The sequence below is a fragment of the Rousettus aegyptiacus genome, unplaced genomic scaffold (assembly GCF_014176215.1).
Source record: "Rousettus aegyptiacus isolate mRouAeg1 unplaced genomic scaffold, mRouAeg1.p scaffold_m13_p_7, whole genome shotgun sequence".
NCBI lineage: Eukaryota > Metazoa > Chordata > Mammalia > Chiroptera > Pteropodidae > Rousettus > Rousettus aegyptiacus.
In genome coordinates, this window is record NW_023416310.1 from 57,089,974 (window position 1) to 57,109,804 (window position 19,831).

Below are 19,831 nucleotides of genomic sequence, written 5' to 3' on the forward strand. Positions count from 1 at the left end.
GAGGGGACTTCATCTGGGTCCTTGGAGTTAAGTTGTCTCTTAAAATTCATTCAATCAGAATTCAAAGGATCAAAGTCATCTGAATATCGTGGGGACCAACTCAGTTGGGATGCTAATGCTTGCCATAGGCTAATAAGCTACAAATCCAAACCTTTTATGTAGCTGCTAAACTCAGCTTTTGGTGATGACTTATAATCTCTCCATTTAAGAGACAGCAAAACAGAAACCTTTCCCTGGCTCTAAGGAACTGGAGGGCCGAAAACTCTACCTGAAAGAAGCCAGGACCCTGTGTTCTGCATGCCCTTGCCCTGGGCCCACTGACTCCTGGAACTGGAGATGACTCAGATGTGAAGAGCCAAGTTGTGCCAGCGATAACTGTGGAATGGCCCCAAAGTCAGACCTACCTTGGGAACAAGGTACTGCTGATCTGTGCAGGCCAGGACATAGGCTTCGGCCCGGCCCAGCTCACTCTGGGGGAAGTGGGCGTTCATCTCATCTCCATCAAAGTCAGCATTGTAGGCTTTGCAGTTGGCATAGTGGAGCCGTAGGACTTTCTCTTCAGGAAGGATGCGGGCGCGATGTGCCTGGATGGAAGGTTTGTGCAGGGTGGGCTGTCGGTTCAAGAGGAGAACGTCCCCATTCTTCACATGCCGGCACACCTGGGGCAGGAGAGAGAGCAGAGGGGTGATCAGAGGCAACTTCAGCATCACTACAACTATTCTGGGAACTCACCTCCACCTGGCCTGAGTGTGGCCTCTGTCTCATGTTTTATTCAACTAAATAAAGGGGAAATTTTTAGTCTGGAGCAAAACTCTAGAATTCTTTGAAAAATAGCCACTAAGCCTCTCTGGTACTCTGAGAAATAGCTACTAGCCCAGTACAGCCCTGACCTGGGCTCTGGGCTCAGTGGTATAATCAACAGGCAAGTCTCTAGACCTCTGTCCAGAAACTTTGTCTGCTTCAGAGATGCAGGCCCTTTCCAGAGTCTTGAATTCCTCAGAGAATTAATTTGAATAAAGAAATGGATACATCTGAAGACATCATATTTGCACGTAGCTGTAAAACCCCTGGGCTTGAAAGGACTTGGCAGACCTCTAGAATCCCCCCTGCTTACAAATGAGTATGTTATTCTAAGTATAAATTCCACACTTTAGAAATATCTTGCCCAACCTCATATAGCAGAGACTGGAACATAGGGTTCCTGATTCCCAGGTCAATGCCCTCTGAAAACATTTTATTACATTCAAAATATTAATAAGTTTAAACTGCCATAGTCTTCGGGAAAGCAATTTGACAAAGGCGTTTAAAACATTTAAAATTCATTTCCTTTTGGCATTTCAGAAGAAAAAGAGTGCCAATGCAAGATTTTATAAACATTATGTTTATGTGGCACTGTTTACAGTGGCAAAAACTGAAAATGACCTGGCTACCCCACAGAAGGATCATAGGTGAATAAATCATGGTATATACCGTGGAATATTATGCACTGATGAAAAGGGCTCTGTTAAATCTCTACCAGTCTTGAAGTGATGGCAATAATGTATTCCAGTTAAAAAAAAAAAAAAATCCAGATGCCAGCTAAGGTGCTAGGTTGAGGCAATTCAAAACCCGATCCAACTCTGTATTTATACACACAAGGGGAGAAGGATGTATGGCTCCTCACTAAGCTGCTACTCTGGGCTCCTTAGGACCAAGGGCGCATGAGGAAGGCGAGTAAGGCACAGATGATCCTTACATCATTATTATTACCTTTAAACATCTTAGTATTGTTCATGTTACAATGAGCAGGTATTTACCTCTGTAAAAATTTTTAAAAGATCTTCAAGTATTTTTAAAGAAAGCAAAAACTATTAAGTGATATGCTCATTGTGGAAAAAAACAAAATACAGACAAATTTAAAGACAATAAAAACCACAAGTAATTTGACCCCTTAAAGATAACCACCATTCACACTTTTTTCACCACTGGTCATGTCCAGCCGACAGAACACCTCCTCCCACAAAGCCGACTTTAACATTAGGCCTGTTAAGCCTTTTACTGCCTTTTATCTTATACAAATTACCGGGCTTTCTAAATGATGAATAAAAACGGTATTTTAAAAAACAAATGCATGAGAAACTGCTACCTCAACCATTCTGTAGGCCCCCTTAGCAGCCCAGGGGAATCATGGAGACTCGGTAAGACCTCCCCTCACCCCAGTTCTCCTCTAAATCCCAGCAGATAACAGGCTGAGGGAACAACAAAGTTCTCCAAGGCTACTGTCTTCTCATGTTGTCCACATGTATGAAGCTGTATCAGGAAGTTGGAGAAAGAGAGAGGCTACAGTTAATAAGAGATGCCCCCCACCTCCTCCTCCCATTCCTACTAATCTGGGCTGAAAGTTTCCCCCAACTCTGTGGAGGAGGGGAGCAAACCTCACAAATTCTAAAAGGCAGTTCCAAAAACAATTGATGCAGAGTCAGTCTTTCTGCACCCCAAGGAACTCAAGCCTTCCCCTCCCTGCCTCCACTTCAGTGTTTGCAGGCAGACCTGGACTCTGAGGGTTCCCAAGAGCATCTGCCCAGGGCATGTTATTGAGCCTGAGCTGCCTTTCAAGGTCTTATTTCTTTAGGCTCTCAAGGGAGTAACTGCCCGACCTGTGGCCCAGGCTCAAAACCCCAGGCTGGGCCTCAGATCTAAGCCTCACAAATTCGAGACATCCTCCAGCATAAGCAAACCCCATAGCTGGGAAGGCACGCAGGCCAGACTGGCAGGCACCCGCCAACTCAAACAGAAGCTCTGGAGCACAGGGCACTCCCCTCGCCAAACCAAACCTGAAGTCCTTCCTTTTTCATCTGTCTCTAAATAAATACTGCAGTGAAAATTAGCATGCCCCTTTGCCCGGGTCAGAATTTTCAGAGGCACACTCAGAGCCAAAATCGGCTTCTGGCAGACTGCTGGGCTGAGAAATGAGACTTGGCTGTTCTGCCCACTTCCTCCTCCATTTACAAGGTCCAGGGGAAGGGGCAGAAATTTCATACCTCCTGGGAGACAGGTCCTTCGGTCATGCTTTTCTCCCATCTCTTAACCTCTCTCATCCTCACTTGGACCTGTGACTTCACCCAGCCCTTTAGCCCTGATCTATACACAATGCCACTGACGAAAGTCTTTACGAATTACAAATAAATTATTATAAGTGCACGAGTATTTTGATGAAATTTATAAGTATGTATTATATATATAACATGATCGAGTTTTTGGAGAATAAAGACAATCATCCTGAGTCCTCAGGTCCTGATGTCAGAACTACTTTTCCTTCATAAAGTCCTTTCCTATTTTTGCCCCTGGGCCTCATCGTCAGGTCTAGCGTGGCCCTCATGCCTCGAAGCCTCCCGTGCCTCAGCCTAGACTCATCCACTCCACAGGAGTTTCCGACTGGTGAGCAGAACACCCTGCTCTTATCCTCATGGGAACTCAAGGGCAGACAGACGGGTGCACACACAGTGCACGATAAGAGCCGTGAGAGGATAAGGGTGTGGTGGGAACACAATGGGGGGGACCACACAGTTTTGAGAGGGGCAAACGATAGATAGTCCACAGGCCAGTCACCTGTTTTTGTAAATGGAGTTATTTTGGGGAACACAGCCATGCCCATTTGCTTACATACCACCTGTACCAGCTTTCATGCTACAACAGCAGGGCTGAGTCACTGCAACAGAGACTGCGGGGCCCACAAAGCCTAAAATATTTACTATCTGGCCCTTTGCTGAAAAAGTTTGTGGACCCCTGTGCTGGAGGAAGGAGGGCATTGCTGAGAACAGGACTAGCAGAAGTTAGCGGGGGAGTCCAGGGGAGGGCCAGGGGTCAGCAAACATGAGGCCTGAAGGGGAGAAAGAGCCCTGCATGGACGGGATGGCTGCAGTGTGAGGGGCAAATTGAGAGGTGAGGCTGGAGGAAGAGGCAGGGACCGTGTACTCACGGCTGGAGATTCAGCTGGAAGACTAGCAACTGGGCCCACCTCGAACCACCTCATTGCTGCTCAGAATGCATTTCAGTCACTTCCCATGAACTGACCAACGTGTGGCAGTGAGGCCAACTGTCCCTCCATAAGCTCCCAAGCCTACTCACCTCCCTCCAACCCTATAGCTGTAACTGAGACCGTGCGAAGCAGTTTTGTTGCAGCTGCCTCAGCCTCATACCCCAGTGTCAGAAACCCCTATATTCTTCTATTTTTTCTTCAAATGTCCTTAGTTACAGCCTTCACTGACTTACAAAGGTTCTGAAACCTGGCTCCTTCCCCTTTGTTTGAATTGCTCTTCTAGATCATAGGTGATTTTCATTTGGACAAATAGAATGCATCTTCTCATTTTCCTCATTCATCTGAATTTCATATTTACCTCACAAATATCTAGTAAGTGCCCCTGGGAGATACAAAGATACCCAGGGGCTGATCTTGACCCAGAAGAACCCCGCGCCCACGTGTGAGAGGACAGATGCAGACACCACTCTCTTCTCCCTCAGCTTCCTGAGGCCCAACTTCCCAGTTCCCCCATTTCTCTCTCCATTGTACTCTGTGGTTAAAGGATTTAACACTCTAATAATTTCAAGTCTTAACTTTGTGGCCCCCTAATCCAAGTCCCGCATTTCTACCTTTCATGCAAGATGGGCCCTGAGATTCTCCATGATCACCTCAGTTTAGAAGGGCCCAGGTGCCACTCCGTCCAGGGTCCTCCCCTCCCATTCTCCCATTCTGTAAACCATGGCTTCCTTCTCACCTCTCCTCTCTTCCGCAGCCTTGACACTCACCTATCGCCAAGTCCTCCGGCTCTCCCTCTGAAACATCCCCTGCTTTCACCCCTGGCTCCCCAGCAGCCCTCAGGCTGTCCCTCACCTGCTTCCTGTTGACTCCAAAGCCCCCTGCCAGCCCACCCTACACAATGCCCTCAAACTCCTTTCTTCTTGAGCATCATGTAAATAAAGTCACTGTCCTCCATTGCTATTTCCTATTGTGTCTGCCATAGCACTCAGCAGTCTCATTCCTTGATGGTGACACAGTAAATTCCAGGGTGGCAGGATCCTGTCCAAGCGCAGTACATAGGAGGTGGTGAGCCCTCACTCAGCACCACGTGACCCCACTCTGCTCTCCACTCTCAATTTTTCTCTCAAAATTTCCTATGGGCACGATTTCAATGTTTGACTTCAGTTAACTGTTAAGTGAAATACACCTTGAATTCACTTACAGCTCTCACACAGCTCCTAGCAAAACACCAGGCACTTAAGGAAGGCAGGAAACCCTGTGAGCCTGAACACAAATCTTACTTAATACACTAGATAAGAAAAAATTTGGTGACTTGATTTGTTCCTGCATGTCCTGCATGTGTCCCCTGCCACCAAACCAGAAACCATGTGGCATGTTAACTGTTCTGCATCAAGAGAGCTGCAAGATGGGGAGGAAGCAAGACGACAAGCTGCAAGAAGAGCGGTGGGAACCAGTGGTCCCCATGACAAGGCCAAGAGCACTTCCTTTTCCTCTGTTTCTCCTCCAAGGTTCTTTCATGGCTGAGGAAACAGCAGAGCTTAGACCCATTGCTAAAGACCTGGTCAGCCACTGGTCTAGATGTGTCAGAGGGCAAGGAGAAGTGAAGAAAACGCAGTCAGTCACGCCCTGACTCTGGGCTGTCACCCAGAAATTAAACCCAAATTGAATCCATTTAACTCCAACTTCTACCACAACCACCTGGTTAGGGTCATTTGCTACTCTCTGCCACCATGTAGTGGCTACTATTTGACAAGGACACAAATGATGTCACCCACCAATTTCATTCTCTCAAATGACATTGTTAACCAGTCATATACTCTTGCCAGTGGAGCCCAAATAAAGCTCAGGATTCCTTAACACAGTACTATGGGCAAATACTAGCAATCATCCGAAATTGAAGCAGCAGATGAAACCTGTCAATTGTCAGTTATCGCTGACACAATATTTACTTCCTTTGGGTCAGTTCTCAAACTTGAGGGAGAGCTTGTTAAAATGCAAATTCCTGGGCCCCATTCCCAGAGATTCTAATCCAGTATGTGGGGGGAGGCTAAAAGGAAGGCGAATGTGTATTTCTTACAAGCTCCAGGGACATTGCTGCTGCTGCTGCTGACCTGAGGACCAGCCTGAGTAGCCCTGGACAAGGACAGCAAATTCTCCTGCCCTAGGACCACAACTGAGTTATTATTAAAGAACCTTTCTTGAGGCCTTGATGTGCTGCATGGCATTAAGGCAGCCAAATGAAGCTTCGATCACGGTGTCCAGGCCCTAGCGGCCCCAGCTGGACTGCAGAGATAAAGCAAGAACCACCAAGCCCCAGAGGAACACCCACATGTGGGAGAAGCTTCATCTTGGGGAGGCTCACAGAGCATTCCTGCCACGACACTCACTGGAGCCAGAGCCGATGGCCAGCAGTCATTGACTGAATCTGCCCACTACTCACAATCTTTGTCCCCTGGGGCTTTGGCGCCCCCGTGGCTGGTGTCAGAAGCTGTTTGGCCACGGCCTCCCGCTGGGTCAGGTCCACGGCACTCAAGGCTGTGCGACTGCCATCCTCGTTGATGACCATGGAAGCTCCTGGGTGCACATTGGGGCCATTGATGACTGCTTGCCTCAGTTCCTGAACGTTCCAGGGGGTAACTGGCTGAGGGTAGGTCAGCTTTGTGGCAAAAACCTGAAAACCAGGAGTAGTTATGAAAACTCAGAGTGGGCAGAGAAAGGTTACACTGACTCAAAATGTGACTTTTTCTCCAAGACGTGCAGGTGCTCTATTAGCCAAAAAGGTCCTTCAAGGAGTAAAGCAACATCTTGCCTGTCTTTTCCACAGAGCCATTCTTCCATATTTGTGGTTTTAAGGGAACAGAGATTGGGCTTTCCTTCCCACAGAGTCTGACCGAAGAGAATGACCTGCATATTGCAGTTTACACATTAAAATTTTTTTAACTCACTCTAAAACCTCCTCATTTCCTTATATGCCAATAAATTCCTGGGTCCCAAAAGAAACACAGAATGGGATGCTAGCTTGAGAAAGGTGGCAAATGCCTGCCCTCAAGTACCACCACACCCCCTTCCACTCTAACAGACATTACTAACTGATCATGATCCCTGCCCTGAACCCACATATGGCATCAGAATCTCTTTACTCAGCAGTTCCAGCAGCCTCTACAATCAAGGCGGCATTTGAGATGAAAATGCATATAACTATATACCAGAGACTCTGGGGAGTCCTATGCAAAGGACCTTGTTAAACTCTGTCTAGTTCTCTGCTCCAACAGCACTTTGTGAGAGACCTTCTTGCTCCTTTCCCTATAGCCTGTTCTACTTTTGCTGACGCACTGACTACCACCTGACAGTGTTTACATTCCTGTATTTGTTTATGTGTCTCCGCCACTGGAATATTAGCTTCACAGGGGATACTCTAGTTTGTGTGGTTCACTGCTGAGTCTCTAGCTTATTCTGCGAATTTATTTCGCCTTCTTTGCTCCCATAACACCTCTCCACAGGGCCCTAGGGGTAGGATGTGCTACACGGGACCAAGAGGACCATTTCACATACTCTGCTCCTCATGGCCATCCACTGAGTAACAACTCCAAGCCACCACAGCCCTGAGACCTGGGCATGTTGGAGAGGGGATGGGGGTTAACTTCCAAGTCTCTGTCAGGGAACAAGCCATTAACAAACAAATGAGCCCAGATCCAAGAAAGAGAGGCCCAGTACCTCTGAAAGTGGAAAGCGGAGGCAATGCTAAAGGTCTCTCCCAAAGCTCGGGACACTCTAGGCGCCAGGAGGCCAAAGCCAATGGGGTAGCCCCTGCCCTCTGTCCAGAGAAAGCAACAAACAGGTCACAGACCCCTCTTCTCAGGGCCTCAGACTCAGGAATGGTGCCACTGGCCTTCGCAATGCCTTTCCCTGCCACTGACCAGCTTCTGGATGCAAAGACCTATGGTTCTCAGGAGGTGGTAGGCACAAGACTGAATGTTCTGACTCTTGTCCTCATGTTCATTATGCCCTTGCCCAGGAAGCCCAAGTGTGCCCGAGAAATGAAACAGTGCATACACATGAGGCTATCAGAACAGCTGAACTCTGCTCATTACCAGTACTCACCCGAGAGCAGCAGAGGGGGCAAAGCATGAGGAAATGAGACTTACCACAGAGGGAATTAAACCATCTTCGTATTATTGACCTCAAGACTCATTAAGGAGGAAGTCGATTAAAGGACTACTGCTAATGAGCCCCACAGCTCGAGCTGGTAGGGAAGTGAAAAAAAAGGTTGGCTCCCCAAGGAAACACTAATGGGTAGATGGGGCTAACTGCTTACCCCAAGGACACACGGCTCCTCTCTGGGGCCCACTCCCCTCTGTCTCCCTGGCAACCAACATTCCTGACTCCTGAAGCAAGTAGAGTACAAGGGATGGAAATCCCCTTTTCCCTCAGGCTCATCTCTGTCATGTAGCCCATTTGACTAGGAAGATTTAAAGATTGGTCCAAGACAGGCACAAGAAAGATATGTGAGCGGGGACATGGAACACCCTACAGTCAGCTCCGTAGTGGCCCAGGAAGTGGGTCTTCCTCAGGGTAGGTGTGAGAGCCAGCAAGGAGAGAAATGCCGTCACACAGCCTCACATCCCCTACAAATGACCTGTCCAGGAAGAGGTAAAAGCTGTCCCCATCCCAGTCACCACCATCTGCTACACACTTCCCTAGCTCTCTTAGACACTCCCATCTGCCGCCCAAGGGTAGCAGGTGAGGTCCCTTCATACGCACCATGGGGATTCCAATCTCATTGGTGTTGATGTACAGGTCTGGGCAGATGACCGAGCGGGCTGCATAGTCTACTCGCTTCCCCATCATGTGCTTTCGGAACAAGCCATCCTTCTTCTCTAGGGTCTTCACAGGGAAACAAGTCAACACAAAGTATTAAAAAAACTCAAACATGTTTATTATTTTCTTGTTTCAATACAAAGATGTTTATTACATAACCCTTTCGGCTATCAATGAAGATCCAACTTACTGCTCACCTGTCTAATGCCGGGATACTTTTCCATCATTAATTTGTCCATCTCGCTATCAAACACAATATTGACGTGGCTCTGAAGGCGAATCCAAATGTTGTATAGTTTGTCTGTGAGGGACTGGCCTGGAAGCATATTCAAAAAGGATCGGTCCATAGCAACTGAAGAGTCTTTCTCCTGGCAAAACATAACCAAGAAAACAGGCATGATGGAAAAACCTCAAAAAAAGCCAGGGTTGGTTTTATTTCCTTTTTTATTCTAGTTCTGACAAATGATGAGCTCTGGAGTGTGCTATTATGTCTTTTGCAACTGCTAGATCTGTGGTAAAAGTGCTAAGAGATCCATCTTGTCAGTATGCATCAACAAAATATCAATCAGCCCCATTACATATCTACCAGACTGTCTCTTTCTGGTAGTAAAATGAACTCGAATTTATAAGCAGTCTGCTTTCTTTTCGTTTAAACCAACACACATTTATCATTTCAGTTTCTGTGTGTCAGGAATCTGGGCACAGCTTCTCTGGCTTCTCTGCTTCTGAGCATCTCCCAGGCTATGATGAAGGAGTCAGCCAGTGCTGGGCTCTCAACTGAAGGTTCGTTGGGGAAGGACCCACCTCTAGGCTGATGAGGTTGTGGGCAGGATTTAGTTCCTTAAAGACTGCCAGACTGAGAGCTAACAGTTCCTAGCTGGCTTTGATTATTTGCCACATGAGCTTCTCCAACATGGTAGCTTGATTCAGCAAACTGCTAGCAACAGTTGCTAAAGCCCTTTAATATCTAATTTTTAAGGCATTCCAAGAAATTCTTTCTACATCCACACTCTTTATGAAGCTTTTATCCTGGGAGTTAACAGATTCTCATATGGAATTTCAGCTTTACTTATGGTTTTGGAAAAGCTTGATCCTTTCAAAGCACTTATAAAAATGCAGGTGGGAAATTTCTTAGAAGGAAAAAGTGTTTGCCATATGATTTTGTATGTCATCAATTAAGATGTGGGTCCCCAACTGGGATATGTCAAGTGACTGGCTGATCCCCAAGCCTCATTAGAATATTTAACCAATCCTTTTCTGTCCCTGGCTCTGCCTCCTCCTCTTCTCCAGTACCTTCCCAGAAGACAGGCCTGAGGCCTTAAGCTGCCTTAGAGCACCACCTATTGATGCTATCTGGCCACCGACTGGCCCCATCTGGCAAGACATGACACAGGAGATAGACAGATGGTCCTATGACCTCCAGCGTGGGTCAGATGAGAGAAGAAACCTGTCAGGGTGTTCGGAGCTGGAGGCGGTGGGGGCGGGGGGCGAATGTCATGGAACCCACTAGTGATGAGATTGGCTTAGCCTCACCTAGAGGAACAGAGGGTCATCCTTAGTCATAGAAAGAGGAGATATATTTTCTGCTCTGGCTGAAGGAGCTTCACTGAGAGAGATGGTCACCTTGATGATGACAGGGCCCTGTCAACCTAACTCACTGCTATGGTATTACCTAACTCAGGGCCACGTGATTACTTATGAAATGAGTAAGACTGTCTCACTGGGTATCCTCAGTGCCTAGAACAGCGCCTGGCCCATGCCAGGCATGCAAAGACCTTCCAGAGAGAATACTGTTTATTTCTGTAGAGACTCAGTTGTTGTTGTTGTTGTTGTTTTTTAAAGACAAAGTACTACCTTATTTTGAAGGGACAACAAAATAAAGTTCTTATCTTTGATCATTTGACGTGGTCATCCAATAGCTTTCTTCCCTAAACTAGATTATGACCTGCAGATGGCAGATTTTCTTATACTGAGGATTTTTTAAAGCATACCTACACCAGCAAACCATAAAACTTAAGCAAAACCAAAGACAACCCCAAACGGAAAGGCTGGGTAACCCAGAGTGAGTGTCCAGGACAAACAGTGCTGCCACCTTGTGATGAGCCTGGTTCATAGCAGGACTGTCCCAGCAGCTAGAAAGGAGTCTGAAAGCCCTTCTTATTTGCATCTAAAGAGCATCTCAGAGCTGGGAAAGACCTTAGTGATCTCGGCAACCCTTCTGAGCGAGCGCCTGATTCATCTTTATAACCCAGGAGCTCAAGGAATGTTTGCTGAAATGGGAAACATAAATTTAGCTCTACAATTTACTGAGGAGGAAGCTGAGGCCTCAAACCTAACAGTCCTGTTCTGGGAAATTCCTAGACTCCACAACCCTGCCTTCCTGACCCCAATGTTGGAGATCTTAATAAGCCCCGAACAAAGCTGGGTGACTCAAGATCGAGTACTATAACCCAAGGGAAGCAAATTCTTCCTTCTAGAGCTGCCAAGGGCAGGTGGCCCAGAATAGCCTATGTGTAAAATCTCACCATAAACCATACCCATGTTATAGTAGAGATGGATCCACAAAATTAAAGCAACTCAACCAAGGTCACTGGGGCAGAACTCAGACCTTTCCATGTTTTCCTCCTGACATTACCTATGTTTTCCCCAACCAACAGCCCACACACAGCTGTACGCAATCCCAACCAGCGTGTCCAGACAGCCACAGTGTCCACGCCCACTGCAGGCGGTTAGAACTAAGTGTGTATATGCTTATGACATCAGCTCCAAGGCAGCCCTGACCTCATCTTTGTCAGGTGCTGCCACCTCACATGGCAGCTCCTGTTCTTGAGCCATCAATGCCAGAAGCTTTCGGATCAGAACCATGTCCTTCATGACAGCCTGCAAGTTCACCGTCTGGCCATTGGTAAACATCTGGTCCCCCAGGCGATTGACAGGGCGATACCTGCAGGGAGACACATGGAACCAATGAATGTTTAGTGTGTGTGTGGGGGGTCATGTTCTTCAGCTTCTCACCCACCCCCACTGTAAGCAATTCACACCCCACCACACTCAAGACAACCAACATTCCTACTGCGTTGAGGATAAAGAGGAAAATACTGCCACACCTGCAACCTGGAAGCAAAAGTGCTGCTCTATTTCTCGGTGCCCTTCATCCTTCCATCCTCTCCCAGCGTCATCATTCGATTACTCAATACATCTTTTATGGGCGAAATAAAGTCAATTAAAAGGCATTACCTTGAGGGAGGCACCACTAAGAAATCCAGAAAGAACATACTGGGGCTGAAACTGGACTCCATGCCGACATCTTCCAGTCCCGAAAAAAGGAAATTCAGAAAGAATCCTGTGTTTAAAACAAAACAAAAAGATCATTTAAATTTATGAGGGCAGAGATGGCTGAAACATTTTACTAGGTAAAAGCAAAAAAGTAAATGAGAATATAAGACAATATGTAGAATAAAATCACTTTTTATATATATAAATGAGCAAAAAATAGCTTCTCGGTGTTAAGAGCCTACACACAGATTAAAGGACAGTTTAGGGATGAGTACCACAGGGATGACAGTGCTTAGCCCGGGGACTGAGATGGGCAGAGAAGGGAAACAAAAAGCTTCACTTGTTGCTTATTATCCGCCTGGATTATCAGACTTACACACACACACACACACACACACACACACACACAAATTATTTTAGTATTTATAAAAAATGTATTTGAAACATGGAAAGAAAAAAATCAAAGTAAAAAAAAGCCTTCTTAAAAATAAAACAAAAACACTTTATGACAATGCTACTGAGAAGGGATCTTCTGTGGATTCAAAGGTATTATTTTAAGTATCTGGTGACCAAAAACAAAACACACACACGCTACAGAGAATGAATAAAATGTGTTAGTGCCTGCCACAGAAACGATCACACTACATTGTGTGCTCTTTTTCTCCCTGACATCACTTATCCCTTAAGCAATATTTTCATTTTTAAGTGCTTATCCTTACACATGGTCACTTCCAGTGTTCTGAAATACAATCTCAGAGGGAGGGTAATGCGAAGGCTTGAAGATAACTGCATAAGTTTTGTTATACACTCAAAAAGGAAATGGAAGATTTTCCTTTTTGTAGGGAATTAAAATATAGAAAAATACCAATAAAAAAAGACATATTTAATGAGTTCACTTTTTGATTCATAGAATGAATTCCCATAGAAACTTTTAAAAATAAAAACCTTTTATGGGCATTGAAAATAAGGTGTATCGCACTGAACCTTCTAGAAATATGTCAACTGTATTAAACAGCTGTCATTTAATGACCAGGCTCAGTTACAACAATTATCAAATTCACGGTTTGAGGTACAAGACCTTCTCTACTCTATAATGTATCAGTGAAGGCTGAAGCCTGCTCCAAATCTATGAATTAATTTTAGCAGAGATCTACAATAATTACAACTTCGAAAAAATAAAAATACGACAGGATAAATGAATCCGGGAAGTTAAGTTAAAGCCAGGAGAAGGTAACAGGCTATTTCTTTAGGCTGGTACAGCACCTTCATTCTTCCAGAGGGCACTAAGATGGTCTCGTGCACTGGTAGGTGTCAGGTACCCTCGTTTTCCCATCTGAGCTTCCTCAATTCCTAGAGTCGAGGAGGGGAATCAAAGCATAATATAATTACAGGTGCTCCTTTGTAATAGGATTTAGCAATTCTTTCTCCCCACCCTGCCAAGCCTGCAATTTAACCACAAACTCTAGGACAGCATATTCTCAGCTCTATTTTCCCCCATAATCTAATATCTAAAGTAATGAAAACAATATAACTATGTATAAAATCAAAAGAGCAAAAGAAAAAAATCATCCACCATTCCATCACATATCATTCGTATCACTTTTACATATTCTTTTCCAGTCCTTCAGTTTCAAGTGTTTTAGACAGTTGTCAACTGTGGATCAACTCTGTATACAACGTTGCTCATTTAGTGAGCATTTCTTCACGTTACCACATAGCTTTTGCCTGACCATCATTTTTAATGGCTGCATAATATTCTGCTGAGAGGACGTTTTCCTAGGTGGTTTAATCATACTCTTATAGTTGGACATGTAAGTTGATTCGGATTTTTACTATTATAAGTAACATTATAATAAATAACTTTATCGCATGGCTTTTTTGCCACAAATGTTCACAGAAAGAGAATTATAGATGAGTATGAGTATTTTTATGGGTAAATGTATATTCAATTTCTTCTACATATATTATGCTGATGTGTGAGGAGCAGACTGATTTTGGTTTCTCAGATCAAGCAAGATCCCTCCGGGACACTCTCAGCTACACCCAGGCTGACTCAGAACATCAGATCTGGGGCTGCCACTCAGGTCGGGCTCCAGGCACTCAGATGGTTAACAAAGATATAAGTAATGTGATAGCCTCTAAGTTCAAAACTATCAACTTCAGGGGGTGGCTCCATAGTGTAATGGTTAGTACATTTGTTTTACATGTAGAAGATCCTGGGTTCACGCCCCAGGTGGAGCCACGGACCATACCCCAGGTGCGCCAGGCCCTGGGTGCATGCCGCGAGCATGTGGAGGGAGACTTCCCACCTTCAGAGATCCAGTTCTTAAAAAAAAGGGAGATAGCGACATCCTTAGGTCAGGGGTGGAAGTAGGGGGTGGGAGTAATTAAAGAAGGGGGGGGGAAAGCAAAACAAACAAACAAACAAACAAACAATCAACTCCAGGGGTACATTCGCAAATATTAAATATTGCTCAGTTTTCCCTTTTTATGTACTTATCAGGGCAAGAACACCGTTGTGTCTATGTTCACAGCAGCAGACACAGTATCTAGTACACTGTGTCAGATAAAAAGTCACTGCCTTGAATATGAATGCTCAAAATATCCTAAGATAATCTATACTTAAAAACCTCACTCTTTTGCCTTTTCCCATAGTTGTAAAATCCAGCTTCATTACACCTCTAATTCTCCAATTAGTTTCTTTACCATCTGTGGAGGATGTTATTACAAGTTCTTAGAGAAATCTGTAACTTAGATAACAATTAATAGATATACCACAATTTAGTTCATTATTCTCTTATAAATGGGCCTTTAAGTCATTTCTAATTTTAAACTATATAAATAATACTGTGGGTATGTCTAATTCTTAGGATAAAGTCATGGAAGCAGAATTGCTAGGTCAAGGATTCTACACATTTAACAACTGGATTCCTAATAAAGCAAAACATTTCAACTAGTTAATTCAATTGAAGGAAGTGTGGGTATGCAATGAAAAGAGGCTCTGACCTTCGGGGATAACCACAGTATTGTATGTTCAGTGGGGAAAAAAGACCCCTAAAGAACAATGTTGTGGGCATTTCTGGAAACAACTATCTAAACTTCCTTTCCTACCAAATAGGCTAGAAGGGCTAAGGAAGATCAGCTGAATCTGGTGGTGCTCTTCAGCTCCCGTCTCAGAGCTGCCAGTACATGAAGTGCCTCCACCACAGTTTAACCTCCATGAAGGCAGACTGGGGTTGTTTAATCACAAGATTTGAGTCAGAAGTGACCTGCAGGAAACTACTGCCTCATATGGGCCATGCCCCTAACAAGACATTTTCACAGCCTATAAAAAATGAAATCTGCCTAGATGGGAGTTCAGAACAACCCTAAAGTGTGTTTCATTCAACTCTAAGAGCTGTCTTGAGAAAAAGGGGGTTGGGAGGTTAAATAACTTGAGGAAGACTGGATCACACTTGGTGGAGTGTCTTGGCTATAAGAATTCTCATTTTAAAATGTTAGTGTGCACTATGGGGCTCACGGAGCACTCTGGAGCATATGTAGCATTTCACGAGCTATGGCTCTCCTCGTGGGATGAATTGTTAGTGGAGACCACGGAGGCACAGTCACTGCTTGGCTCCCTTCGGTACCAGGAATGTGGCCAGACCCTTGCTCAGTACGCTCACCTGCCTCCACATCACCTGCTCCCTGGAGTTACTGACTTGTGACTCTTGCAGCCTCCTCTGAGAGCAGAGGCCGCATGGCCAGGCCTCTACCTTGGCACTGTGCTCGGCCACAAGCGTGTACTTAGCACATGGCTGAGTGCTCAAAAAGTAAATGTTTGCTAAATACCAAAAACGCAATCCTAGAGCCATAGAAGACTATTGTTGACTTGATTGAATGTACAGACGTTTGGCTGGCATCATCATATTCCCAGAGCTGCAGTAAGAGATTACTTCAAAGAATGGCTTTGACAAAGGCATTGAAAGGTTACTTGACTGCTAGATATTAGCCCCAAAGAAACAGCTATCTTCTAGAAATCTGACCATCTTTGTTCTCAATCTGTGAACATTTTCTAAGGCATCGTAAGGGATAGAGCAACAGTTCCAAACCTCAAAAATCATTTTAAGGACTATTTAAAAGTAAGTGTAAGTGTAAGAAAATCCACCCTGTGGTCAACTGCAAACTGTTAAAATTAAATAGGCTTTTAAGTGCAGTGTGGTATCCTGAACTAGATCCTGGAACATTAAAAGCATGTTACTGGAAAAACTGGAAATACTCAAATACAGTTTGTAATTCCATTAATAGTAGTGTACCAGTGTTAATTTCTTAATTTTGACAAATACACCATGGTGATCTAAAACGTTACGTTAGGGAAAACTGAGTAAAGAGTATACTGGAAACTTATTTGATTTTACTAACCAATGTTACCCCAACAATTTTAATTAAAAAAAAAAAAAAAGAACATATGGGAATTCTCTGTGCTACCTTTGCGATCCTTCTATAAGTCTAAAAGTAGTCTAAAATAAAAGGATTTTTCAAAAGTAATAAACAAGTTTGTTACTATTGTGGTCTGAATGTTTCTGTCTCCCATGTTTCATGTGTTGAAATCCTAACCCCCAAGCTGATGATGTTGGGAGGTGGGGCTTCTGGGAGGTGTTAGGTCATGAGGCTGGAACTCTCTTGCCCCTTTCTGTGAGGTAATAGGGAGAAGTTAGCTATCGATGAGGAAATGGGCCCTCACCAGACACTGAATTTGCCAGCTCCCCCATCTTAGATTTCCCAGCCTCTGGAACTGTGAACAAATAAATGTGTTATTTATAAGCCACCCTAGTCTATCATATTTTTGCTAAAGCAGCCCAAACAGACTAAGACAGTTATTTACTCCATGCCTTGCCAGAGTCCTCAGTATAAAAGACAGACTATACATCTCAAAGATAACTTACTTCGCTGCTTCTTTCACCTTCTCAAGCTCTGACATAAAGTTTAGTGACAATGCCCTATGGATTTTCACACATGAAGTTTCCTAAACTTTGGGCAAGAAGTTTTATTATTGCTACTAAATAGAGTTAGAAACTGAGGCTCCAAAAAGTGACCTTCCCTAGTAAGTCTAGTTAACTGCTAGGCCCACTCAGAATAAGTAGCAGAGTGAGGTGTCAGTCACAGGTAATGCTTTTCCCATCCTAGCACATTGACTATACAATAAAAATAAACAGTTTACATCTACAGAGCACATACTGCATAGCAGGTAATGATTTTAGTACTTCAAATGGAACACCTTATTTAATCTTCACGTCAAAAAAAAAAAAAATTAAACAAACTGACTACTACAAAAACAAAAAATCAGGAGTACTAAGCCAGTCTGTCAATTTTTTTCCTGAAGCATCCCAAGGGCAGAAGAGCTGAGGAAGACACTTTACCCCAGGAATTTAGTGGATAACCAGGAGCAGCCTGCAGGATGTGATAATGTTCTCTGATCACAGTTCTTTCAAATTCACCTACATTTTACTTCAAAATAAATCCACACTGGTTTGACAATAAAATGGTTCTAAATATTTGCCAAGTATATTACTTACATTTTTCTTTCAAAATCTTTCAGAAAACAACCACCTGAAGCAAAAGTCACCTTGTTCAGCCCACATGACACTATCTCATAACGCAGCCCAGCTCATTCGCTGTGAGAGGCCAGGCCTGGGTACCCTCACCAGAATCCCCACCAGTCCTAAAAGGCCTGGACACAGGTCCGCTACTGGCCCACCACAAGCACACAACTGAGAAATAGGGCACAGAGGACCAGGTATTCCCAAGGTTTGAGAAATCTGATAACCATGCATACATGGGAAACATGGCTGAGGGCCTCCTAGCGCCTGCTTACCCAGGGGCTCTGTGTCCTTCTGGCCAGCCTTCCTGTGCACCATGGCTGGATATGTGATTGTCAGTTTGCTGTTGTGCTCCTTTCGGACAATTGACCGCCCGGTCCTAGACATGAGGACAGTTGTGATTGAGGAGAGAAAAACCCAATAGGACATTAATAGCTGTGACTGACTGGTCAGAGGCTTTCACCTCAGGAAAGGGAAAGACAAGAGCCCTAATACTCACTTGCAGTGGGGACATCGCTTAGCAGTCATATGTGCCTTCCAGAAGTAAGTAATGAGTTTGCTTTTGCTCTCACAGACATTTTTCACCTGTTAAAAAAAGGCAAAGAACCTCAGAGTGCCATTTGAAGAGAATCCAGTGGGTATTCATTTAGTAGTTTTCACCTTTTTTGAAAAATCAGAGGAAGTCACCCCCTTTTTCAACAAAATATCCCACAGAACCCTAATATAGGCAGGCTATGCCAACTACTAAGAAACTTCTTAAGTTTCCTCATTTATAATATGGGAAGACTAGAAACCACCTTACCAAGATATTACTAAGATAAAGAGATCGTGAATGCAGTAGGGGAACTTGGAACAAAGTAAGTACTCAATAAATGCTAGTTACTTCAAAACCAACCTCTCTAGATGCAGTGGGAGTTCCTTCCCTGCTGCCTCCCCCAGATTTACCTCAGGGTCCTGAGAAAGATACATTCACAGTTAAGCTACATGAGTGGTTCTGGGCCTGGCAAATGAGAACCACTTGGGAGTTTTTATAATTCCACTTAGGCCTACCCTGGACCACTTAAATTGGAACCTCTGGTGTAGAACTTGGGAACAGAGGGAATCAGATTTCAAATTAGTCCTGTAGGTTGATTCCTTACACCACTGATTCACTACTTACAGAGGTGCTACAGGGGAATAGGGAGGCAGCGGTGGTTTATACTGTTAAAGAAAAAGGAGAAGAGGACACAGGCCTTATTCTCAAAGTGAAACTATAAGCCAGAACCTTGCTGGACACTACCTAATTTCATCCAGTCTTCTCACTGGTCCTGTGGGCAGGCTTCGAAGATGAGAAAATGGTGGCTCAGGGACAGTTATGTAATTTGCAAGGTCACAGGCCTCATAAGAGGCAGAGGCAGGATTCAAACCCTACCAGGTCAACTTTGGGAAGCCAAAAGCATGCATGAATGACAGTACTAAAAACCGAGTTTTCTGAGAAAAAGAGAGCCAGGGTAACTTACATGTGCGCCCTGGGATCCCAGGAGGTTGTTCTGTACAATTTTGGTTGTATATCGTTCTAACTCTTCCTGAATTTCAAAGGCAGTAGGGTCAGAGTTTTCTTCCAGAAACTGAAAAACAAAGTAGAAAAACCATATTATCAAAGTAAAATAAGCATAGGAGTAGCGGCACCATGGGCCAGCCTCGCTAAGGGGGCAGAATTTAGTTTGAGGGGAGAGAGAGAAACCTCATGGTTGCTATGCTGCATTCTGAAAGCAGTGAAGCTATTAACCTAAAACTGAAAAGAATCAAGGACAAAATATTTTCAAAATGTTAAAGCTCTGAAGCGCTGAAGGACAGTGAGGAGTATCCGGATCTAACTGAAGGGAAAAGAAGACTATGGGAGGTCAAGGAGCATGGGATCACATCAACTCTGATACAGGGCTGCTGCACTGCTCAGCTCCAGGGCAGCCTCAGTGCAGTCATGTCCCTCTGGGGAAGAAACTGACAGACTTCCAGAAAGTTCCCTGAAGCTGTGAGGCATGGCAGCACTGGCCTGGGGCACATTTTCCAATTCAGGAATTTTGAACTTCTCATTTTGGAGGCCTCAAGTGATGAAGGGGATAGAAGTCAGAGCCTAGAGCAAGTGCAACAATAGGAATCT

General features: G+C 44.5%; 1 protein-coding gene across 1 annotated transcript in view; it reads right to left on the minus strand.

Annotated features, from left to right (window-relative positions):
- Nucleotides 1-19,831, minus strand: part of POLR1A (RNA polymerase I subunit A) — a 78,192-nt gene that overhangs the window by 45,172 nt on the left and 13,189 nt on the right. The window contains exons 4-13 of the mRNA XM_036223933.1: nucleotides 19,191-19,298; nucleotides 18,191-18,276; nucleotides 17,967-18,070; nucleotides 13,376-13,462; nucleotides 12,074-12,179; nucleotides 11,618-11,780; nucleotides 9,034-9,204; nucleotides 8,780-8,902; nucleotides 6,459-6,689; nucleotides 405-659 (exon numbers count right to left, since the gene is read on the minus strand). Coding sequence (XP_036079826.1) covers nucleotides 405-659; nucleotides 6,459-6,689; nucleotides 8,780-8,902; nucleotides 9,034-9,204; nucleotides 11,618-11,780; nucleotides 12,074-12,179; nucleotides 13,376-13,462; nucleotides 17,967-18,070; nucleotides 18,191-18,276; nucleotides 19,191-19,298 — 1,434 coding nt within the window. The remainder of the gene's footprint in view (nucleotides 1-404; nucleotides 660-6,458; nucleotides 6,690-8,779; nucleotides 8,903-9,033; nucleotides 9,205-11,617; nucleotides 11,781-12,073; nucleotides 12,180-13,375; nucleotides 13,463-17,966; nucleotides 18,071-18,190; nucleotides 18,277-19,190; nucleotides 19,299-19,831) is intronic.